The sequence below is a fragment of the Artemia sp. Qi Xiang Cuo genome, chromosome 5 (assembly GCF_049724085.1).
Source record: "Artemia sp. Qi Xiang Cuo chromosome 5, ASM4972408v1, whole genome shotgun sequence".
Classification (NCBI taxonomy): Eukaryota; Metazoa; Arthropoda; class Branchiopoda; order Anostraca; family Artemiidae; genus Artemia; species Artemia sp. Qi Xiang Cuo.
This window is the reverse complement of record NC_142798.1, coordinates 18,567,383-18,593,042: the sequence shown is the minus strand read 5'-3', so window position 1 is coordinate 18,593,042 and position 25,660 is coordinate 18,567,383. Positions and strand designations below refer to the sequence as shown.

General features: G+C 35.3%; 2 protein-coding genes across 2 annotated transcripts in view; both read left to right on the top strand.

The window, feature by feature from the left end:
- Positions 1 to 25,660, top strand: part of LOC148951904 (uncharacterized) — a 113,382-nt gene that overhangs the window by 34,483 nt on the left and 53,239 nt on the right. Inside the window, exons 3-4 of the mRNA XM_089089390.1 lie at positions 927 to 1,106; positions 5,582 to 5,863. Of these exons, the coding sequence (XP_088945516.1) occupies positions 927 to 1,106; positions 5,582 to 5,863 (462 nt within the window). The remainder of the gene's footprint in view (positions 1 to 926; positions 1,107 to 5,581; positions 5,864 to 25,660) is intronic.
- LOC148951906 (serine/threonine-protein kinase pim-2-like) overlaps positions 23,917 to 25,660 on the top strand; it is a 4,821-nt gene continuing 3,077 nt past the window's right edge. The window contains exon 1 of the mRNA XM_089088620.1: positions 23,917 to 23,942. Within this exon, the coding sequence (XP_088944746.1) occupies positions 23,917 to 23,942 (26 nt within the window). The remainder of the gene's footprint in view (positions 23,943 to 25,660) is intronic.

Sequence of the window (25,660 nt, the reverse complement as noted above, 5' to 3'; positions counted from 1 at the left end):
ATTAACAAACAAGGAGAAAAGCTTAGGAGATAAAGTACATCCTTGTTTCACACCCACATGAGACGTAACCAGCCTAGAAAAATTTCCCATAACCTTCACAACAAATTTCACCAGCCGATACATATCTGCTATTATTGCTACAAAGCAAGACGGCAAGCCTATTTCTAACAGACTGATTCGGAATTAGATGGATTCTGATTCGGAAAGTTGGGACTGTTTTGTGTTATGCTGAGCGTGTAATTTTTTTTTACAGCGTAATTTTGAAAAAGGTGTTGTAGATACCGGTGTTCCTCAGTTGGGAGCTGAATTCTTTGAACCCACAGATATTGTGAAAGGTTAATCAGTGCTTTAGGAGAAATTAGTTATTCCTAGGCAACGTATTAAGCGTACTGGTGCGAACACCGCTTACACTAGCCATAAAAATATGCTCTAATAGGTCAAAGGGCAGAATCTTTATCCTAATATGCATGGTTTGGCATTTGCTCCCTCACTGAAGTGCCTTGTCTACAAGCTGCTGCTCATTCCCGGCTACCCGCTAAGATCAGTAGTTTGCACTAGACCTTACTAATGGTAAATTAAAAACTGACTATCTATTATCGTTGTTTTCTCTCGGTCAAGTACAAATGACACGCAGATGAATCAGATCAGAATGATGACTGTATTGATAATGCCTAGATAATCTAATTGATCATGACATAGATAATCCGTCAAAACTAGAAAGTATGATCGAATTTTTTTTTGAAGTTTCAAGGGCCAGCGAGCAAATCACGTAACCTAAATCTGTAATGGCCCACTGTTATGCGTACAGTAGTACTTAATGTATTTCTTTAGTATCTTGTAAGCCAGGGGAAGATCTTTTTACGGTGCCTTATCGGCTATTTTGAAGAAAAATTCAGCATATTCATCTTGTCTACTTTTTTTTACAGAGTTTTCTGGCAGAATGGAATGAAATAATCCAATTAATAGACAACTTTAATTCAAAGCTTATGAACCCAGGAGAGAGGAACACAAACCAAAATATTATGATGTCTATCTATATTTGCCTTAAACATCTGGTTGAAAACTTGGCAGAAACAGCAATTTACCCTCTTAGTAAACATACTAAGGTAAGTTTTTTTAGTTACTATAACCTGTTGGCTGATAAAGGGCGTTGTCTATGGACTGAACCTCGTACCATTGAAATAAAAATTCTATTCTTGGTATATGAAGGATAAATCTTAGCTTCTGAATTTTGCAAATTATGTCTTATAAGATGTTGCTGGCAGATATGCACTTTACTGTCTTAGTATAAATACTAAGGTGGGTAACTGTTTACCATGATCCAGTGGTTGAAATAAGGGGGCCATCGTTGGTTTGAACCCCCTAACATTGAAAAAAAATCCTATTCTGGGTTATTAGTATGGTAATGTATTCCTTTTTGGAAGCGTAAATTTTAGCTTCTGTACTTCGCAGAGTATCAGCCTAAAAGTTCTTTAGAAAAAGCACAAATCACAGATATTTTTATTCTTAGCCACCCAATTTAAAGGTTATATGTAACAAGATGTGAAGGTGCCTGTGTCTTAATGTTGAAAGCAAAATGTATGAAAATCCATCTGGAAAATTTTAAACTAGTTTTTCCATTAATGTTGAACTGTTTTAACTATAACCATTCCAAGGTTCAGTTGTTTCTACAAAACTTCATTTCAACTGTGTTCACCTTGACAGCATTTACCACAGTGTCCCGCAGCATAATATCCTGTATATTATGCCTGTAAAAGATCCTTGTGTGTATGCCTGAATATTATAAGCTGATAAAACCAAAATCTGTTTGTAGACGTGTTTGCTTCACATTTAACTGTGAACAGAAAACTCTAAATTAATTAATGAGTGTAGCATTGCTGGTCTAGAATCGTAGTTAAAAATTTTGGGAAAAATATAAAAGAAAAATTTAGATAATGGGGGGTTTAGTATTCTTCTTTCAATAATAATTGTTGTTTTTTTTTTTTTTTTTTTTTTTAGGCTACGCTCAAATATTGTTTTTGTTTTGGTTGTTTAAATTTCCAGCTTTTTTTTATTTTCTTATATCGTTCTCTCATTTTTATTTATAATAGAGTGGTTTTCAAATAAACATATTGAAATAAAAAAGAATGTAAAATTGTTCTATTTCGTCAGTCGGGTATCAAAAGGTCGTAACCTTTTTTTCCCTCGGATCAATTTTCCGAATCAATTGATTCTAAATCAATTTTCAGGGAAATGAGTAAATAATAATTACAAACGAAGAAATAATAGAAAAGCAATATCAACAAGATTTTGCTGACAGTCTGTTCCACACGTTCTCATTTTAGCTGGTTTGAGAAGAAGGCAATAGAATTCGAATAGAAGATCAATTATTTTAGGGAAACAGAGTAAAAACATATTGGATTTTTTTTTAAGACTATGTTTTTTTTTCGTATAAGTTTTGTTTAATATAAACATTCTTCACAGTCAAGGGAATATCGAAGATATTTTTTTTGTGCGGGGTGGGGTACAAAAAAAAACTACAAAACGCATCAAAAATCTGTTTCTATGCATTTTTTACTATTTACGATTCGGACATAAGTATGGAGGGAGAGGCTTCAAACCCGGTACCCCTCCCTCCTGGATACGCCCTTTTCACAGTGTTGTGCATCTTTTTGATGATGAATGTTTTATGATTTAATCATTTTCTTCTTGAAGATTGGGTAAATTTCTAGGTGGCACTATAATTTAGCTAGGATGAAAGTGAAAACATCATTTCATGCCTTTTCTTATGGTCTTTCATAATTCAATAATCGCTTCTGTAGCAAATTGCATCTTGAGCCCTTAAAGAGGCTCCAAAGGTATTTCATTTTTGTAACCACATAAAGAAGTTATCAACACTAGTTAAGTTATTAAAAAGTGGTTAAAAACATATCACTAGTTTACAAATACGTTGTTCAAAAGTAACATATTCCAAAAATACTTATTTATAACAATTCAAACCTCATTTATTAGGCAACTCAAATATAAACTATTTTCCTACCGTATTAACTTTTTCAAATGCCGTTGACAAAAATAGCGCTGAATTTAGTGATTCGAAACTTTATTGTCGACAATTCAGGTATATTCTACTTAAGGGGGTGGGGGGTAAAGTTCATGGTCAATTTGCAGTGGGTCATATAGTTTAGCTAGGATGAAAGTGAAAACATAATTTAATGGTTTTTTAATGCTCTTTTATAATTCATATAAAATACCTTCGGGGTTCCTTTAAGGGCTCTAGATACAATGTGCGACAGAAGCGATTATTGAACTATGAAAGAACATAAAAAAGGCATAACACAAAATGATAATAATAAGCTCTAGTTCAAAGTGGCTTCAGTAAAGTAAAATTTTACAGTTCGTGGTAACGAACTGTAAGTAAGGAGCGATCCAGCTCAATAGCAACCGAAACTCTAAAAATAATGAATTTTTATACCAATAAATATATTAAACGAATCGACCTATTATGCTGATTCCAAATATATAAGTTTCATTAAGTTTAGTCTTACTCATAAAAGGTTACGACCCTGAAATTTTTTTTCCCATTTTTGAAAAAAGGGGGAAACATCCTCTAAAAGTCATAAAATCTTAATGAAAATCCAACCATCAGGTATAGCATATTAGAGAAGCATACTGTTGAGGTTCGAAGGTCCAACAAAAACGTGGAGTTTTGTATTTTTTGTCAGAAAAAAAGATCACGGATGTGTGTTTATTTGTAGTTGTTTTTTTTTCTGGGGGTGATTGTATCAACCCAGTGGGCCTAGAGTATCGGGAGAGGGTTCATTCGAACTGAAATTAAAAGTTCTACTGCCCTTTTTAAGTGACCAAAAAGATTGGAGGGCAACTAGGCCAACTCCCATGCCCTTTTTTCTCAAAATCGTCTAATCTAAATTTTAAGATAGCCATTTTGTTCAACATAGTTGAAAAGCCGAATAACTATGTCCTTGGAGATAACATGATACCTCATAGCTCCTAAGGAAAGGTCTTTAAGTTATAAAATTTGCCCATTGTTTATGTGTAGGGTTTGTTATTGGGAAAGTTGCATACATTTTTCGGGTGGAGGGAGACGAATTTTTCGCTGGGGAATTTTCCGCTTAGAGAATTTTCCATAGGGTGGGAAATTTCCAGGGGGTGAATCTTTCAGGGGAAGTTTTACAATGAAGGAATTTGCCGGAATTCCTGTACAAAATTATTCTTATGTCTTGTTTTCTCTTTGCCGACTCAATTTCACTCGTGGAGTTGTTTAGGATAATTGTCCGGGATAAATTTTCATCAGGATTGAATTTTCTAGAGTAGAGTAGAATATTTTTATTTACAACACATACATAAATAAATGTCACAAAACAGCGCACATGCCTGGTGGCATACTTTAGCGCTGAAAATATTGCCACCGAAAATACACAGCCATCATTTAACTAAATTTTACAACGACGAAAAAGAAAACCATAATACACAAAATGCTTAGCTAGTCGTAAGATATTTCTTCACCAGTCTTATAAAATGTTGCTTGTTGCTGCATTCTAGAACTGATGCTGGAATTGAGTTCCAGATTTTTGGCCCAGTGTGACGGATGCTGAATCCCCTATCGGTGTCGGGCGAATTTCGCACGAAAAGTCTGAACGATGCGTAGTCGGATAATTATGAAATTGGGAATTAGTTGGAAAAATGTGGGGGAAATTTTCAGGTAAATTACTGTATTGATAATCTTGACAAACGCTAGAGATAGAAATTAAATGAAGTTGATCCAAAGAATAAATTCCTGGAGTCCAATATAGGTGTCTAACTGAAGATCTGCAATCAAAATTAAAAAGAATCCTCATTGCTTTATTCTGAAGTATTTGGAGAGATTTGAAAACAGACGAAAAGGTAGATGCCCAAACCGAAATGCAATAGAGAAAATATCAGTGGACGAAAGAATAATAAATAGATTTTAGAATAGTTTTAGGAAAGAAATGACGAAGACGAGTTAGCACCTAATATTTCGGGAAGTTTTTAACGATAGTGTTTTTACATAATTATGAAACGACAAATTTTTATCTAAAATAATCCCAAGATATTTAAACTGATCTATCCGTTTTAATTCATGACCATTCAAGAAAAGAGAGAAGCTATCTGACACTATTGATCCAGTTCGCAAAAATAACATATATTGGCATTTTTTTTTTTTTTTCATTAAGAGCTAGTAAATTCCTTGAATACCAATCAGATACAATTAGTAACATACTTTCGAGGTTCTGGAAAAGAACTGATAGGTCCCGATGAGAAGCAAAAATTAACACATCATCAGCAAACATTATAATTTTACAAAGAGGCAAAACTTCTGGCAAATCATTTATAAAAAGAAGGAATAGAATAGGCCCAAGGACAGAGCCCTGAGACACTCCGTAATTTTTTTGGGGGTTGACAAGAGATGTACTTATTTCGTCTTCTGTCCTCAAATACATGAATAATATTTTTTTATTATGCCGACGTGGCATGGGGGGGGGTGACGCTAGATGGTCGATTTTATTTTTGCATTCTGAAAAAAAAAATGTATTGACATTTTTAGCCATGAATGTTTTTAAAGTATTCCAGGAAAACGTTAGTCGAAATGATTGAAGATCTACTAGATGTGCAGATGTCTCACTTGAGAATCCCCAAAACTAATGGCATAATTCTTATTGACGATGGGAGTTCCAACTTTGTGTCTAATATTGATCGTCTTCTGAGTCAACTTTCAAAAACGGTCGAATTCCAAGATTTACAAGGTATTGAATCACTGATTGCTGAGGTTGTCAAGCACTCGGAAGAAGTTGCTTTAGCTGTTGACGAAAGTGATGGAAGTATACTTCGTTCCTTTAATGAAAAAGTAAGCTAGTAAAATTTGTTTTTAAAAGTTTTAGTAAAATGTTAACTAAAAAAGTTAGTAGTTTTTTTTTAGTTTGTCCATGTTGGGTGACAATCGTTATTTCAAATTTCCCCATTTTACTTTGAAGGTTCCTAAACGTCAATTACCCCCTCCTCCCCAAAATATTTCTGACTTTCCCCATTACGATAGAAAAAAATCTATACATCTCTTGTTTCTCATTGTGTCTCGGCTTTTAAAAGTAAAACCAGTGGTGATTGTATGAAAATAACAAATATGCTCCGTTTAACCCTTAGCGTCTCGTAATGGTTTGGGAATGTTTCTTGATTTACTATTAAATAAAAAAAACAGTTTTTGCAACTGAGATTAAGGAACAATATTAAACAGACAAAAATTATTCCGCAGAAAAGGGGGTCTTCCCCTTCTTTGACCCTCGCTCGTACGCTAAAGTTTTTAGTACTTTAAAAAAGCTTCTTATTTCAATTAAAGGGTCTTTGTGTTTCAGGAGTCACCCCTGAAGGATTTGGTCAAAAACTCAAACTTTAGCGTAAAGAGCGACGGTTCAGGAAGAGGCAGCCCCCGCCATATACGAAATAATTTCTGTTTGTTTTAAGTTTCAATGTTGTTCCTTACTTCTCGTTAAAGAAACTCTTTTTTAATTTAGTTTCTGATCGATTTTCAAATCATGCCGGACCCCTCCCCCACCCTCCGTGAACAATTTTCCCCTGGATATTGCCCCGTGAACAATACCTCCAGACGAAAAATTCCCTCCGTAGAAAATTAACCCCTGCTTAGATTCCACTCTCCCCAGATTTATGGTTTGATGATGATCAATTCAATCTTGTCTGTTACCGATATTTGATTTTTTTTTTTTTTTTTTTTTTTTTCAGTTTATATATAGGCCTGTATATATATATAAAACACACACACACATATATATATATATATATATATATATATATATATATATATATTATTCTCTAAACGCTCTATACACAAATTTAATTAAAAATTACCTTACACAAAATTTTAAAAAAACAGTAGACACTAATACAGAACTGGTCACAAAAAGACGTTTGACGTTAGCTGCCAAAAAGGCAGGTTTATCAATAAGAACGTGTTTTTATTTATTTTTCTTTCGTTTAAATAAATTTTCTTGTTTTACCTCATTTTGATTATCAATCTTGGTTGAACTTCGCTGAGTAAGGATGCAAGGACTGTTTTGAAAAAAATGTGTATTTTAGTTTTATTGGTTACATGTTGTTGTGAGTCTTTTACTATAGCCTTGTTCCAACTAATATGAATTTTCCTTGACTCCAGGTGTTTTTCTGTTGCTTTTGCATTGTTTTGCACTTTTTTTTCATTCTCTTGCTTTTTCTTTTGCATTGTTTCTCAATTTTGCTATTCTCACTTTAAATTCCCTCAACTGCCAAGTACTCATCTGAGCCAATTCTAGAAGCTATGTCTGTGTCTGAATAAGCAGCTAGATTTCTCATTTTGGCAGGCACAGTTTGCCAAAATTCTCACCTTTCTCATTGTTTGAGCATAGCGTCTCAGGATTTTCGTCACAACACACGTTCTGAATCATATACTAATCAAGTATATCTCCATCTTGCAAAAACTCAAGTTCACTTGCATTTAGGGACACAAATTTATGCATCATCATTGTTGTTCACTTCCCTGGCCATATCCTGATGATCAAGCCAGTGACGGACAAAGAAAGTGTTGTCAAAGGGCTCCGTTACATTGTCATGTATTGTAAATACCTTGTATTGTAAAACCTTTTACAATGCTCTAACTACCCTTCCCCCCTCGATGGTGGCTATCATTTCACTCTACATTTGAAACCACTGCTATTTTTTAAAACAAATTACTCAGTTTCTGAATTTTCGTAACGGCCAATAACAAGTCAAGGTCTTTTGATTTTGGATCTTGGATTACGTTACGATGTTGTTTTGTCGTGTGTAAATCTTTATTCAAAGGTTAGTTTGTTTGAAACAAAATTAACGACACAATTTTTTCTCAGAGGTTACCAAAAAGGTATGTTCCTCAGATGAATCTTACTTTAATGAAAAAATAAAAGAACTAATCCATTTGAAACTAAAAATTTTTCGCCTCGGGAAGAAAGAGGAAGCCTTAACCCTCCATAAACAAATAAAGAAAGAAATACGTCGTTCTGCTTCTCATTATGGTAAGAATAAATTTAATTTTGTAAAACAGAGCAAGCCTCAGCAATGGTTTAAGAAAGTGAACGAAATGGGGGCTGCCGAAAATCAAGCCTTGATTTTCTTCTGGGTGAACCGCCTTAACAGACAGCCAATGAGTTTAATAAACACCTAGCTAGTATTGTACAAACGTTCCCTCCTCTCGTGGAAAACTAGCTAATCCCTGAAACTCCAAAAGATAAAATCCCGGAAATTTCGGTGAAGTAAATAATAGAAAAAATACCGAAACTGAACAAACTAGTGTTTGACCCATTGATATCCAAATTGATCTGAAAAAAAGCATACCCTGATAAACTATCAACACCCCTTGCCAGTATTTTTAATTATATTAGTAATTCCGGATGTTATCCGTCGTGCTGGAAGCTGGGGTATATTACTTTAACCCAAAAGAAAGGAGGCCTGAACGATTTTATTGGAGCACGACCAATCACCTTGACCCCAGTTTTTTCAAAAATGTACGAGGGTGTCTTACCTAATTGGTTGAAGGCAGAGAATCTTGAATTTATTGACTTCAACTTTTTGGAAACCTGAAGGAGACATCACATTAAATGATTAGTTTTCTTGACACCATTCTTAAAACCATCAAAACCCTGATAATTGATTGAATCTTTTATTAATTGATCTACATAAAGCGTTCGACCTAATTAACCACAACATCCTTGTAAATAAAATGCTGACGGAGTTTCAAGTGAGTCTCTTTCTAGTTAAAATTGTTGCCTCCTTTTTAACAAATCGTTCTCAAGTGCTTAAATATAAAAATATTTATTCCGATCCCCTTCCTACCTTTTGTGGGATCCCCCAGGGAGCTCTGATGGGTCCCATTTTATTTCTTATAATGGTTAATAGCCTCATGACTGACCACACGGAGTGACCGAAGTATATGGACAACCTGTCTGCACTTGAGGTTTGTCGATGAAATTTTAAAAGCTCAATTATGATGTTACTTGACGATGTCACACAGGAGGCTTTTTTGTCGAAGATGAAAGTTAACGCTGATTAATCGTCAGCTATGGTAAATAATTTTTTTACTTCTTTCACAAACCCCATTCCTTCCAAAATTTCTGTCACATGCATTAAACTACTTGGGGTGACAATTACTACTGACTTGAAGTGGGACGCCCATGTTCAAAACATTCTCAAAAAAGCTTCCCCTTCGGTTTCTCTTCTAAAACCTTTGATAAAATTTTCTTTCCCCCCTAAGGATCTTCTCCATTTTTTTGTTCTTCTATTCGGCAAATACTCGAGTTTACTTGTCCAGTGTGGCATTTCGGTCTTTCTTCAGAGCATATCTTATACGATTGAAAATGTCCAAAAACGAGCACTGAGAATCATAAATGGGGAAGGGATGGTTTCATATCATTATCTACTAGATAAGTTAAAGCTCACCACATTGGCTGAGAGAAGAAACCTCCTGTGCCTTTATTTTGGTGCCATGATCCTATCTGTTGCCCAATTACGTTTCATCATCCTCGAACCCTACAATCCCGCTCGCAATAGACTGTCCCGTATAACATTCCAAAAAATCACCAAACTGACTCCCATCTCTGCATCTGCGTGAAAGATATTGCAAGAGTTTTGTTCCTAGATTTGTTGAATTGTATAATAACCAGGAAAACCAGTCATTAATTTTATTTTTTCTATTTATTTCTTATGTTTTTACTTTTTAACTAAGTGTTGACTTTTTTCTTATGTATTTTGTACAATGAATTATGTTTGAGGTGAAGGTCAAATACTTTTGATATGATATATATATGATTGTTATATATACTAGTGCTATTTGCGACTTAAAATTCAAATTCGGCAACCATGCTGTGATAGAAATTTCTAAAATAAAATTATATGTGTTCATTCATTAAATTCTTCAGCTCTGGGTTGAAAGCTGAGTTCGCTGTTGGCTTTTTTTTTATCGGCTCTGAACAAGCTTGGCTGAAATTATTTACTCACCTGCCTTGACTCTCTTGAATGTCAGTTGATGAGTCGTGTTTTTGGCAAAGGATCAGGAAGGCTGGAAAAGAAAGCTCTTGCAGACTACTTTTAGTTGCATACACAGGAGCAAAATGTTTCTTACTTTCGTTGGTGTACACAGCAAACACGGAGCAAAATAATTGAGACCCAAGCTCAGTTTGCTGCTTTTGCTTTGCAATAAATGCCTTAGGAAAAATACTTTATCCACGGTACCTTAATTGCAGGTGGGCTAAACAATAAAAGTTAACTAAATTACTTATTTCCTTGAACGTTAACTGCTTTTTAGCATCATGATCTACTCTCTTCCATTACACTGCTCATGCATCAAAGACGTACAAGATTAAACTATTAGACTTCTAACCTTCTAATTCCTTTCTCCTTTGCTATTTGAATTGATTTCTGAAGAAGTGCAAAACTTCTGGAGTATATTGTACTCTCAGTCACGTTACAACAACTGTTTCTTCTTTTCTTCAAATAATGACGATCAGGCTGAAATTCGGCTGAATCTTAAGCCAAAAAGGAAACACATGCCAAATATCAAAGTTCAAAAGAAAGGGGTCAAAAAGGAAACGTGTGCTCTGCACGTGTCCTCTTTTTGGCCCTGTGATCAACACCCAAAAGTAGTGTGTATCTTTAACACATACAGAACTTATTTTCGACCACAATGTCATATAGCACCCTTTTAATAATCACAGCTGACATGGTGGGTCTTAAAACGAAAAAAATATCTATGTTTCCCGTGAATAGGACCAAGTCTGTCACCAAAATTTACTACAGTTTATCACCCATAGAGGGAGTCGTCGCATATCTGTTCTTCAGCGTGTGCTGGTCCCTTTCTTAGGTCTTTGTGGAATAGTGTCCATGATATTACAGACACCAGAATCTGTGTTACCCATTACCAGAGTACGAGGTATTGGCACATAGATCGTGTTTGGAGGACATGGTAATAAGAAAAGATTAGTGGTTTCTTGAAGAAGGGCAAAGATACAGCGCGGAGATAGTTTGACAAGGGGGGTCTGGAGAGTTACAACTATGAATACTCATTACTTGGTATCCATTGATTTACTTTTAAAGACACAGAAACACTTAGGCTTGTACCTTAGAAGAAGAGGGAATGTTTGAATTCGAGTGCCTTTTGGAACACGAGGAGGGTTTCTGATCAATCAGCTTGAAGGGGGATTCCTTTAAGGGATTATTTGTTCTAGTAATCATTAAATTGCCATACACTAAATTTCCTACAGCAGAAATTTAGAAGGGAAAGAACTTACAACCTGGTTTTCCAAATACGGACGCAAATAATTTTCGCACATTCACTCTGTCCTTCTTTATTTGACACGGAGCACTCGCATCACCCGTGATGTCAACACTTGAACTTTCTTTTTCGTCGACTTTTGTTCTTGTATCTGGTTTACATAAATCCTTTCCCAATTGTACGTCTTTCAGGGTGCTCACTCGCTGACAACAGACTGGATTAGGTACGGAAGATCCAGGTTCAGGCACAGCTACCGAAGGTCCGGGTTTTGTGGGGTCAATAGCCGGATAAAGAGTTCTGGAGTCTAAGGAAATCTCTCCAGGATGAAGTCTGTCTACGGTATGCGAAGGTCCTATTTCAGATACGGACTCGATAACAGGACCCATGTTAAAAATCTAGATCAGTTGAGAACACCAAAGGCTTACGATTGTTATTGATTCGAACCTAAAATTAAAAAAAGAGACAACTGAAATCGAGAAATGGAAAGAACCATAAACTAAATGACACAAATCAAATTAAAATGCAAAACGAATAAAAATCTTCCAATCAGTATCTCCCAAACACCAAAGACGTTTGTTACGCATATTAACAAACGTCTCGATAAGAATAATCGATGGTGAGCGACTTAAAAGGATGATCTTCATTTTGACTGTCTTTTGATTATCAACAGCTGTCACACTGACGAAATTAAACGCTGGACCAGTTGATGAATTGGTTCTAAAAATGGTTAGGGTAGACGGCACTTCGTGGCACCTGACCTTAAAAATAACAATAATAGCTTGACTAAGTCATGATTTAAAAAAAAAAGAAAACGCGAAATAATATATGGATTTGCTTTTCTTAATACTAAAGAAAAAAACTTTACCAAAAATTTTGCCTCGCAAAAATTACGATACCTTGCTAGTTTACCAAAAAATTTAACCAGAATTAAATTATCAATTGTAATTATGGAGCTACGATGATCAATTACAAAAATACTCCAATGATTTTTGACATCCCAAACATTAAAATAAAAGCAAGATTTTGCTTCGAACTGCCAGTTGACGTCAAGTATCTACCTATATAATTGTTGGTGGCCGGCGTTTACCCTCCCCCGGAAAAAAAATGGAAAATACCCCCCCCCCCTCGTGGAAAATAAGGCTTTCCAAATTTGAGAATTTTATTTGAGTTTTTTTTTCTTTTTTAATTTCCGTAGGGCGAAGGAATTTTGGTACTAGTGTATTATGCGCCACTCACTCAAGTTTTTTTTGGAAAATACCCTCGTGGAAAATATATTCCCCCCCCCCCTGTGGAAAATAAGCTTTCTAGATTTGAAACTTTTATTTAAGTTTTTTTCAGTTTCGTTGGAAAGTGCTAAGGAACAGGAAAAAGAGGAATTTACTCATCAGAAGTGTCTTAAAAACTTAGAAAAAAAAACACAAATCCATTTGTGCTCCAAAGACTTCCATATGAACTTCTGTAATTTTTGGCAATTGGCGGTTGTCAAATTTAAAAAAACAAAATGAAGAAGAAAAACAATTAGGAAAAACAATCAACCTTTGAAAGGATAGTTGGCTTTGGGAACCACCACCTTCTAAATTGTTTAAGTTTTTACGGACAAAAGCGTTGTCAAACTCTGCGAGTTTGTTTTTCTTATATTCCAAGTGTAAAACTACCACAAATCACCATTAACAAATAAATGAAACCCAAAACTGACAGAAATTACAATAGATAGCCTAGTTAAACTCAAAACGAGCAAAAAGTAAAAGGAGTATGGCTGACAACACTCATGTCTTCTTCAGACCAGAACATAATTTGCACTTTACTTTAAAAAAAAATAACCCTGTATTGTCAGTTTGATATACATATTCTGATCCTTGTTTATGTTGGTAGGAGCTATGTAAATTTTGTATGGTCTATTTGGTAGTATAAATGTTTTATACCTTATTTTATAAGTTTATACCTTATTATATTACATATTATAAAATAGTGTAATATTCTAATAAATGTAATATACTATTATTACACATTATTTATAGTTTTTTTTATATAGTTTATTTTGAAGTCAATTTCTAAATCATTTTAAGTTAGCCTTAAAATGATTGGCCTCCCCCAGGCCATTCAGCATGTCCCGAGGTGGTTATAGGGGAACGCTCTATAGATGTGTAGGGTACCTCCATAGGAGGCACGGACCAAGGGGGACCTTGTCCCTGGGGGTCCATAATAGAAACTGGGGCACCCTCACTCGGGGTCATAAATACAGGCGGAGGAGGAAGAAGACCCCTCAAATGTACACTCAAAAGGGCCCACTGGTTTGTCCACTAGTCCTATGAGTTGTAAACCTTCTCCCAGTAATGGGTTAAATTGCATTGTGATGCAAAACACCATCGCGGGAGGATCCTCTATAGGAGGACAACTGTGGCAGGGCGTAAGATCCAGATCTATGGACAACGGCCTCTGCAAAGGACTGCCTCCACCCTTTCGGGGTACTTACAAGACTGGGACCTTGCGGTTAAATCTATTCCCACTTGAGGATTAGCGCCCCTTGAGGAAATTAAAGCCTAGTAAACGACACAGCATTCACAGGATTCTGACTAATGGACAATTTTTCTGGGCTTGGTATGTTTTGATGGGTGTCTTTGGGCTGAAAAGCCTCTTCCTAGCTAATTTATCTATTATGGGTTGCCTCTCCGTAGTAGCATAGTATTTGTAGGCATGAATATATAATAAGTTGGAGGTAATAGGCTTGAGACTGTCTGTGCAGGATTTCGACTCTTGTTGATCGCCAAGTGCTGAAAACCATGTTGTGACCAAGATGGGCCCAGGATTGCTCAAAGTCTCCATTCATTGAGGTCCCAGGGACTTATTGCTGTCCGGTTCTAAGCCGGCTTAAGCACTTAGGTGTAGACTTGAGAATATATATGATTCCTGTCCTGCACTGGTATCCGGGATCATCGCTTTACCTGAGGTAAAAAAAATTTCACTCATTTAAAGTATATGAAAATTGGAACGTGTAGTATAACAAGATTAAAAATGACCATTGTATTGACATTTTTACTAACGAATCTATTTTAACTGGATTTATAAGATATTTCAGATGTTCATATATCAGGGGTATAAAGTATGATAATAGGCGATATAGAATTTGTTTACTCAGGCAGGAAGGATGGGGTATATAGACAGGGAGTAGGGCTCATGATGAATAAGGAAGCTGCTAAGTCTTGTTTAGGCTGGGAAGGTATTAATAATAGAATACTAATTGCTCATTTCATGACTGGAAAGTTCAGGGTATCAGTTCTAGTAGTATACGCCCCCATAGAACCGACTGACGGAGATACTAGTGACTTAGATGAATTTTACTTACAGTTACAGGAGCAAATAGACAGGGTCCCAGGTAGAAATATGATGTTATTACTGGGAGATTTAACGCCCATGTTGGTAGAAATTGGGATAGATGGTATTCCAGCCTAGGTAAATTTGGTGTAGGAACAGAAAACAGTAATGGATACAGACTTTTGCAATTTTGTAGGTATAACAAAATATGAGCCATTTTATGGCTCATAAGTTAACATGGTATTCACGTGATGTTAAGATAGTAAACCATATTGATTATGTTATAGTAAACCGATGACTGGCAGGATCATTGTAAGATAATAAGGTATATAGGAATGCCTTTATTAGGCTAATGTTAAAAGTAAAGATCAGCATCTAGTAGTGTCAAGGGTTAATTTAAAGCTGAAATATCGGAAGGGTAACTACCTCCCGGGAAGTTATGATGCTGCGAGACTCCAGGATGAGAATTTGAGAGAAACTTTCCAGGAACAGTTGAATTGTAAACTTGAGAGTTTAAAATTTGATAATGTGGAAGATGGTTGGAATAGTTTTAGAAAAATAATTTGTGAAGTTGCTGAAGGTGTATTAGGGAAGAAAGCTAGAACTGCAGCTAAGAATGTTAGTGAAAAAGCTTTATGTATAATAGAAAGGAGAAAGGACTTGTACAAGAATTATCTGAGTGATAGATCGTATGAAAACAAAAGAAAAGTAAAGCAAGTGGAGAAAGTATTAAAATTTGAATTAAGGAGATGTGAAGGGGAGGCATGGATAAAACTGTCGAAGATCTGGAAGATGCAGCCAGATGACATAATTGTAAAATATTGTACTGGCATGCTAATAAATTGAGAGGGAGTAGTCAATCCTGACTTGGCCCAGTTAAAGATAGGAATGGGGTCGCAATTAACGATAAGGAAAAAACTGAAGAGAGATGGGCCGAATATTTTGAGAATTTGCTTAACCGAGATAGAGTTGCAGGAAAAAATATAGAGGAAAATGAAAAACTTTGTGATACCTTGCATGTGAAGGAAGATTTGTTTTGTGAGGAGGAATTAGTAACAGTACTAACATGATTAAAGAATAATAAGGCTCCAGGTGTGGATAGGGTGGTAAATGAGTTTCTTAAATATGGTGGCTCTGAGGTTAGAAATAAGTTACTGAAGATTATGAATATGATCTTTGAAAAAGGGGATGTACCTAACGATTTTAGAAAACCATTAATTAAGCCACTTTATAAGAAAGGTGATAAAAGTGAGAGTGGTAATTATCGAGGCATTAGTCTGGTTTTTGTAGGTAGTAAATTACTTAGTAATATGATAATTTTTAGACTGAGAGATACCGTAGACCAAGTTTCAAACAGTTCGTGGTAACGAACTGTTTGTAAGGAGCGACCCGGCTCAATGGTAACCGAAACTCTAAAAAACGAAATTTTTATACCAATAGATACATCAAAAGAATCAGATTTTAATTCTGATTTCAAATATATAAGTTTCATCAAGTTTAATCCTACCCATCAAAAGTTACGCGCCTGAGAAAATTTGGCTGATTTCCAAAAAAAGGGGAAAACACCACCTAAAAGTTATATCACCCTTATAAAAATTTCAACGTCAGATTAAGCATATCGGAGTACCCTTCTATAGAGGTTTCGAGTTTCTGTCCACAAAAATGTCGAATTTTGCATTTTTTGCCAGATGAAATATAACGGATGCGTAGTTTATTTGTTTTTTTGTTGGTGTTTTTTTCCAGGGGTGATCGTATCGACCCAGTTGTCCTAGAATATTGTGGGTGGGCTCATTGGAACGGTAATTAAAAATTCTAGTGCCCTTTTTAAGTGACAAAAAAATGGAGGGCAACCAGGCCCCCTCCCACGCTCATTTTTTCCCAAAGTCATCCGATCAGAATTTTTGAGATAGCCATTTTGTTCAGCATGGTGGAAAATATGATAAGTATGTCCTTTAGGATGACTTAATCCCCCGAAGTCCTCGGAGGGAGGGCTGGAAGTTATGAGCTTAATCCAATGTTAACATATAGTATTGGTTATTGGGAAATATACAGACGTTTTCAGGGGGGATTTTTTCTGGTAGTGGGGGGGGGGGGGTCGTGGGTTATGTGGGAGGATCTTTCCATGAAGGAATTTTTCATGGGAGAAGGGATATTGCTATGAAGGGGATGCCGGATTTCCCAGCATTATTTAAAAAAAGATCAGAAATTAAAATAAAAAAACAAGTTTTTCAACCGAAAGTAAGCAGCAACATCAAAACTTAAAACGACCAGAAAATATTACGTAAATGAGTGGGTTCACCCCCTAGTCAATACCTCGCTCTTTAAACCAAAGATTCTTTAGTACTTTCATAAGAGCTATTTATTCTAATTAAAGGCCTTGTGATTAAGCCGTCATTTTTAAATAACTGGAACAAAATTTGAACTTTAGCTTAAAGAGCGAGGTATTGACTAGGGGGTGAACCCCCTAATATACGTATTAAAAATATATGAATATGTAAGTTCGTTACGTAAGTTAATTCGTAAGTTATGTATATTTATTTGCTAATAAAAACGTTCGTAAATAAAATTAAACAAGTTTCGAGAAAGCCATTTAACCAAATAAAAGTAAAATTAATATGCAATTTTTTTTACTTATTCATGTACGATGAGCCAAAATCAAAACCTGCATTAATTAAAAAACGTTCAAAAATTAAAAAAAAAAGTTTTTTTAACTGAAAGTAAGGAGCGACGTTAAAACTTAAAACAAACAGATATTATTCCGTATATGAAAGGGGCTGTCCCCTCCTTAACGCCTCGCTCTTTACGATAAAGTTTGACTTTCTCACAACTTCATTTTTTTAACAATAAAAAACTTTAGCGTACAAAACATGAACTGTACAAAAACGTGCAGAAATTATTTGAAAAAAACTACGTTTTCTAAAGAGTTAAAGAGGCTGAGTTACAAGGTCGAACCTTAAAACGTACAGGGTTTAGGGGGTACAGTTGGGGGCAAAGTTTTTATTGTTTAAAAAAAGAGTTGTGAGAAAGCCAAACTTTAGCGTAAAGAGCGAGGCGCTGAGGAGGGCACAGCCCCTTTCATATACGGAATAATTTCTGTTCGTTTTAAGATTTAATGTCGCTCCTTACTTTCAGTTTAAAAAACTTTTTTTTTATTTAAAGGCTGCGAAAGCGGGGGTTTGGGGGGCGGCAGCCCCCAACTGTGCCTCCTAAACCCTGTATGTTTTAAGGTTCGAACTTGTAACTCAGCCTCTTTAACTCTTAGAAAACGTGGTTTTTTTCAAATAATAATTATAAGGAACCAAAGAAAAAAAGGCAGAATAAGGAAAAACCATGGAAAAAATGTTTGTTGCCCCATTGTTGGCTGCCTGCCAATAGATTTTGACCCATAATAAGGAAAAATATAAGTTCTAACTTATGTCTGATTGACCCTAGCAGGTTTTCCAAAAAAATTTCTTTATGATTTGGCTGGAGAAAAAAAAAAAAAACAAATAAACACGCATCCGTGATCTTTCTTCTGGCAAAAAATACAAAATTCCACATTTTTGCAGATAGGAGCTTGAAACATCTACAGTAGGGTTTTCTGTTGCGCTTAATCTTGTGGTTCGATTTTCATTAAGATTCTACCACTCGAGCGTGTTTCCCTCTTTTTTGGAAAATTAGGCAAATTTTTTCAGGCTCGTAACTTTTGATGGGTAATACTAAACTTGAAACTTATGTATTTGAAATCAGTATAAAGATCCGATTCTTTTGATTAGTTTTTATTGTTTAAAAAAAAGAGTTGTGAGAAAGTCAAACTTTAGCGTAAAGAGCGAGGCGCTGAGGACGGCACAGCCCCTTTCATATACGGAATAATTTCTTTTCGTTTTAAGATTTAATGTCGCTCCTTACTATCAGTTTAAAGAGCTTTCTTTTTTTTATTTAAAGGCTGCGAAAGCGGGGAGTTTGGGGCGCGGCAGCCCCCCAACTGTGCCTCCTAATCCCTGTATGTTTTAAGGTTCGACCTTGTAACTCAGCCTCTTTAACTCTTAGAAAACGTAGTTTTTTTTCAAATAATAATTATAAGGAACCAAAGGAAAAAAGGCAGAATAAGGAAAAACCATGGAAAAAATGTTTGTTGCCCCATTGTTGGCTGCCTGCCAATAGATTTTGGCCCATAATAAGGAAAAATATAAGTTCTAACTTATGTCTGATTGACCCTAGCAGGTTTTCCAAAAAAAAAAATTCTTTATGATTTGGCTGGAGCAAAAAAAAAACAAATAAACACGCATCCGTGATCTTTCTTCTGGCAAAAAATACAAAATTCCACATTTTTGCAGATAGGAGCTTGAAACATCGACAGTAAGGTTTTTTGTTGCGCTTAATCTTGTGGTTCGATTTTCATTAAGATTCTACCACTCGAGCGTGTTTCCCTCTTTTTTGGAAAATTAGGCAAATTTTTTCAGGCTCGTAACTTTTGATGGGTAATACTAAACTTGAAACTTATGTATTTGAAATCAGCATAAAGATCCGATTCTTTTGATTAGTTTTTATTGTTTAAAAAAAAGAATTGTGAGAAAGTCAAACTTTAGCGTAAAGAGCGAGGCGCTGAGGAGGGCACAGCCTCTTTCATATACGGAATAATTTCTGTTCGTTTTAAGATTTAATGTCGCTCCTTACTTTCAGTTTAAAAAGCTTTCTTTTTTTTATTTAAAGGCTGCGAAAGCGGGGAGTTTGGGGCGCGACAGCCCCCCAACTGTGCTTCCTAATCGCTGTATGTTTTAAGGTTCGACCTTGTAACTCAGCCTCTTTAACTCTTTAGAAAACGTAGTTTTTTTCAAATAATAATTATAAGGAACCAAAGGAAAAAAGGCAGAATAAGGAAAAACCATAGAAGAAAAGTTTGTTGCCCCATTGTTGGCTGCCTGCAAATCGATTTTGACCCATAATAAGGAAAAATATAAGTTCTAACTTATGTCTGATTGACCCTAGCAGGTTTTCCAAAAAAAAAAAAATTCTTTATGATTTGGCTGGAGCAAAAAAACAACAAATAAACAGGCATCCGTGATCTTTCTTCTGGCAAAAAATATAAAATTCCACATTTTTGCAGATAGGTGCTTGAAACATCTACAGTAGGGTTTTCTGTCGTGCTTAATCTTGTGGTTTGATTTTCATTAAGATTCTACCACTCGAGCGTGTTTCCCTCTTTTTTGGAAAATTAGGCAAATTTTTTCAGGCTCGTAACTTTTGATGGGTAATACTAAACTTGAAACTTATGTATTTGAAATCAGCATAAAGATCCGATTCTTTTGATGTATCTACTGGTATCAAAATTCGGTTTTTAGAGTTTCAGTTACTATTGAGCCGAGTCGCTCCTTACTTATAGATCTTTATGACGTACTGTTTGATCGCTGATCAAAGTTTATGTTATTTATGCCTTTCATTTATGTTTTTTTTACTGTGTTCATGGCCGTATATTTGGCTTTAAAATACACTTATTTGTCTATCTATCTAATATGTAGAATAATTGTACCGAACACATTTTGCATGCAGACCCGCTATGCCCCCCCCCCCAAATGTACAAATAGATAGCACAAATTTATTTATAAAGTAACGAAGAAACTAACAAAAAATCGGTGTGTTCTCGAATTTTACACAGCGTAAACTTTATCGAGTAGCTCATAATACACAAGGATCAAAATTTCTTCTCCGTACATAAATTAAAAACATAAAACTCAAATACAATTCTCAAATTTGAAAAGCCTTTTTTTCCACGGGAGTATTTTCTGGGGGGGGGGGGGTATTTTCCTAGAACCATAATTGTTAAATGTCCGTAAATCTTGGCCAATCGCAAATTATCAGGTCCAAAACTAGTCAAGTAAATACAAACAACGTTAACCTGATTGCCTTGCCTTCAGAAAAATTGCAATAACATTTCAGATTTCTCAATAGTCTGCTCTTTTTTCTTATAACCACATTTGGAGAAAGTCTCTAGGCCGAAATGTTGACAAATTGTGTGTTCGTGTTACTAATTGCGCATAGCACTTTGCTCTGGCAGTAATCAGAGGTGGGCGACTGATCGTTATTTTTAATTTAGTGTGTTTTTATTTTCCTTCTTCTTCTTCTTTTGCTTTTTGCTTTTTTCCGGGCTATACAGCCTTGATGAATAGAGAGGCAGCCATAGAGGAATTTGTGGTACTGGTGCATTATATCTAACCCACCGCTATACACGAAAGAAGTCAAGTTTGGTTAATGCTAATGAAATTAAATAAAATAGGATGAAAAAATAATAGTTTAGAAACAAATTTGGGCTATATATTTGCACATTAGGCGGGGAAGGGTTAATGCATAACATATAGTAAATACGTAACCTAACCTAGGTTCCTCCCCCCCTATACCCCAAAAAACAACAGTTTAAGAAATTGTAACCGCAATGAGAAATCACGCTTTGCAATCAATTTAGATAGCAAATACCCGTTTGACCGGTTTCCATGTCTGGTTTCCTTGTACAGTTTATAGAACTGGGTTAGATATAATGCACCAGTACCGAATTTGCCCCTATTGTTCAAATTTATTGTTGAATTGCGGTTTGTTGAATGAACTTACCCTATACTGCGTACTTAGCTATATACATGTATGTCTCATTACACAGATACGCTTAATAAGTTTTCGGTCCTAACCAGAGAGTACGCCTTTGTTGTTTCGTTTTTCATTCTGCATAGATAGCTCTCCTGCTAGTAGAGAGCTATCTTATACTCCTGGGGGGACACCATATATGGGCATAGAACCACGTGGTTTATGGACTTTGTCAGTGAGAATTTGAAAAACAGGAATTTTGTCACATTTATGGATGGTTTTATGGATTTTGTCACCCCTATAGCCTATATACCAATTCAGGGTATAGGCCTAGGCCTATATTTACACATTAAGGGAGTGGGGATAAATTTTATTTGTCATGTAAATGAGAGGTAAGTTTAAACTTTCCCCCAAACCCTCCTAATGTGCAAATATATACCCTGAATTGGTAGGCCTATATGTAGGGGTGGGGATAAGACTTCATTTCCAACAAAAAAGATTATTATATTTAGAAACAGCATAAAAATGGCATTGAATGGTATGTTTACTTTATTCATAAGTCAATAATATGAGTAACCAAAATTTACTGCCTTTTTTTTAAGCTCTTTCCAAGTATGATAATCATTTTTGCCAGAAACGAAACTTTCAGGGATGGATGTACATGCTAAGGTTTGTCCTGGGAAGGTACTTTGAAGTACCTACCTCCACTCATCCCCCCTCTATATAAGGGTAAATTTCTGCACATTATTAGTTATTTTTAACTCATATTTCATCCTTTATTACTATTATAAATATAAATCACTGCTCACCTTACACAACTTCTGCTTTTAACCTTGTTCATTAAAATATATTCCAAAATGCTATTTAAATCCTAAGCCATTTAATTTTCAACTTATGCTGAGTTTCTCTATGGTATATGAAGCCAGGCTTGTTGTGATGTCACACTTGCTTTATCAGAAACCTTTACCCTTGAGGGTAGCAGGCACATGCCAAACAACTCTGTTGATAAGACCATTTAAACTGTATCAATTAGGGAAAGGATTTGACAAGAGAGACTAGTAAAAATCACCTAATCCTTTTTAGAGGACAAATTATGTCATGGGAAGATGTTTTTGAAATTCCCCTTCCCCCCAAACTCAAAATTTTCCAAAATTCTACTTTAGAAGCTTTTAAAATATTTCTAAAGTACTAAAAGATAGAGTGCTAAAAACATCAGAATCGACTTCAGAGGACACCTTATATCACGGGAAGAGGTTTTTGAAATCACCCTTCCCCCAAACTCAAAATTTTCTAAAATTCTACTTTAGAAGCTTTTAAAATATTTCTAAAGTACTAAAAGATACAGTGCTAAAAACATCAGAATCGACTTCAGAGGACACGTTTTATCACGGGAAGATGTTTTTGAAATCCCCCTCCCCCCAAACTCAAAATTTTTCAAAATTCTACTTTAGAAGCTTTTAAAATATTTTAAATATTTCTAAAGCGCTACGACATAGAACGCTACAGACATCAGAATCAACTTTAGAGGACAATTTATTTCATGGTTAGATGTTTTGAAATCCTTCTTCCCCCCAAACTCTAAAATTGTTCAAAATTTTACATTAAGAGTTTTTAAAATATTTCTAAAGCACAAAAAGATAGAGTGCTACAAACATCAGAATCAACTTCAAAGGAAACGATATATCACGGGAAGATGTTTTTGAAATCCCCTTCCCCCCAAACTCAAAATTTTCTAAAATTCTACTTTAGAAGCTTTTAAAATATTTCTAAAGTACTAAAACATACAGTGCTGATAACATCATACTTAACTACAGAGAACACGTTATATGATGGGAAGTTTCTTTTAAAACCACCCTTCCCCCTAAACTAGAAATCGTCTAAATTTCTGCTTTAGTAGATTTTATAATATTTTTATATTGATAAAACATAAAGTGCTAAACACACCAGACTCAACGTATTGGGACGTGGGCGTTCACGGGACGAGGCTTTTGAAATCCCCTTTCCCCAAACTCAAAATTTTCCAAAATTTTACTTTCGAAGCTTTTTTACATATTTCTAAAGCGCTAAAAGAAACAGTGCTAAAAACATCAGAATCCACTTCAGAGGACACGTTATATCACGGGAAGAGGTTTTTAAAATCCCCTTCCCCCCAAACTCAAAATTTTCCAAAATTCAACTTTAGAAGCTTTTAAAATATTTCTAAAGCACTAATAGATAGAGTGCTAAAAATATCAAAATCGACTTCAGAGGACACTTTATATAACGGGAAGAGGTTTTTTAAATCCCCTTTCCAACCAAACTCAAAATTTTCCAAATTTCTACTTTAGAAGCTTTTTTAATTATTTCTACTGCGCTAAGACATAGAGCACTACAGACCTCAGAATCAACTGTAGGGCGTAATTTATGTTAGTGAGAAATGTTTTTAAAATCTCCCTTCCCCCCAAACTCAAAATTTGCCAAAATTTTACTTTATAAATTTTTTAAATATTGCTAAATTACCAAGACATAGAGCGCTACAAATATCACAATCAACTTTAGAGGAAAGTTTATGTTACAGGAAGATATTTTTTATGTCATGAGAAGATGTTTTTGAAATACCCATTACTCATTGAAATATTTACAAAATAACATTTTACCTTAATTTTCACTTATAAGTTTCTTTTTCTCTGGCTTTAGTTCTGAAAATGCAATTTCAGTTATTTCAGCAGAATTTTAAGCCATATCAATGTTTTATTTCCAAAATTTAGGAAATGTATTTGCATACATTTAAAACCTTGTAAGTTGGGATTGAGCAAAGTTTTGAAGCTGAAAACAATTTTGTTGTACTTCATTTAAACAGAAGATCTATTGCGTAAGGGTTCATTGATATAACTCACAAATTTTTAAATGTCACTCACATTTTTATTACTCCCCATTACCCTCCCTCCCAGTCCCCTTCCCTACTATAACATGTGATTTATAAATTTAAATTTGAAAATCAGGTTTTAACCTAGGGGTTTTATTTTGGGGGGAGGGGGGATTTTCCGTGAGGATATTTCCCGTGGGGGGTATTTTCTGCAGGGAGGTATTTTCCGGGGGATTTTCCGGCGGGTATTCGCCAAGAACCACAAATTTGATGGTATGAGTTTTATTAAAATCTTTTACTTTTAGGGGTTGTTTCCCCCTTTTACGAAACTCAGACAAATTTTTTAGACAGGCAATTTATCAACCAGATTTTAGAGTATTTTTCCGGTGCAACACGTTGCAACGAAATGGTCAGCTTAGATTAGTATAAGCAGGGGCACCGCGAGCAGGTTGCTGACCACCGCCCCCGCCCCCCCCCCCCCCCGCTATCAAATCTCCTTTCAACTAAGCTTTGCACCCTCGAAAGGAATTTTTTATATAAGTTCCAACATTTTTTATATATTTTAAATCACGGATGTAAAAAAGAAAAGCAATATTTTTCAACATTATAGGATTAAGCTATTTGAATATGTTTTATGTGGTTACCCAACTCAAGATGTAAAGGGGTTTCCAAAACAACTAATCAAATCGAATATAGATTATTCGGTACTTGTGCCTTATAAATAACCCACCGCTATCAGGCAAACGGATATTTGGTTGACAAATGTATCGCAAAGCCTGATTTCTGATTGCGTTTATAATATTTAGACTGTTGTTTTTTTGGTTTTAGCGAGGGGCAAAAGTACCTAGACTTGGTTATGTATTTATTATAGCCTATACTATGCTATACCCCCCCATTCCCTCATGTGCCCAGTTATAGCACACCGTTGCTTATAAAATATTATATTTTCATAAAAGTTTATATTACTTCATTAGAATTAAAAAAAATTAAATTCTTTTGTGTATAGTGGTGGGTTATTTATAATGCACAAGTACCAAATAATCTATAGTCAAATATTTACTTCTGCCCCCTCCCTATTTACACTTTAATAACGTCTCGTAGCTTCAAGAATGAAGATTGCTACACTAAACTATTTGGACAAAAACATTTGAATTGCTTTAAGATCAAATGGGATTAGATACCGTAAATTGCCAAATTTTCTGTTACAACGTTTTAAACATTAATTAGTAAATAATACCCATAAAAAAAAATTAGTTGGGGTTATAAAGCTCCAATATATATTTCAAGAAATGGTGCATTCTAGAGGAGATTGAATGTTTTTTTTGAAATAGTGCTCTGCCAGATATCCTTCCATATGTTCTTCTCTTCTGCCATATCTGGGTATATTGTCTCGAACGTCACGCCAGTGTCTTTTGATGTTTTGTGTGTGAGCACCTGTTGCAGGGTCAACAAAATATACTGTGGTTGACGCGTAAATGCTGATAGACCTGGCTAGCCAGGCAATCGTAAGCCCTCCAACAGTCGCTGATAATTGTTGTCCCTGGCAGGATTCGGTTTTAGATAATTCCCAACAACGTGGCACTACTTCTATCCGGCACAGAAACCATGAATGAATTACCAGTTCCTTGCTCTATTCCACCAAATACCCA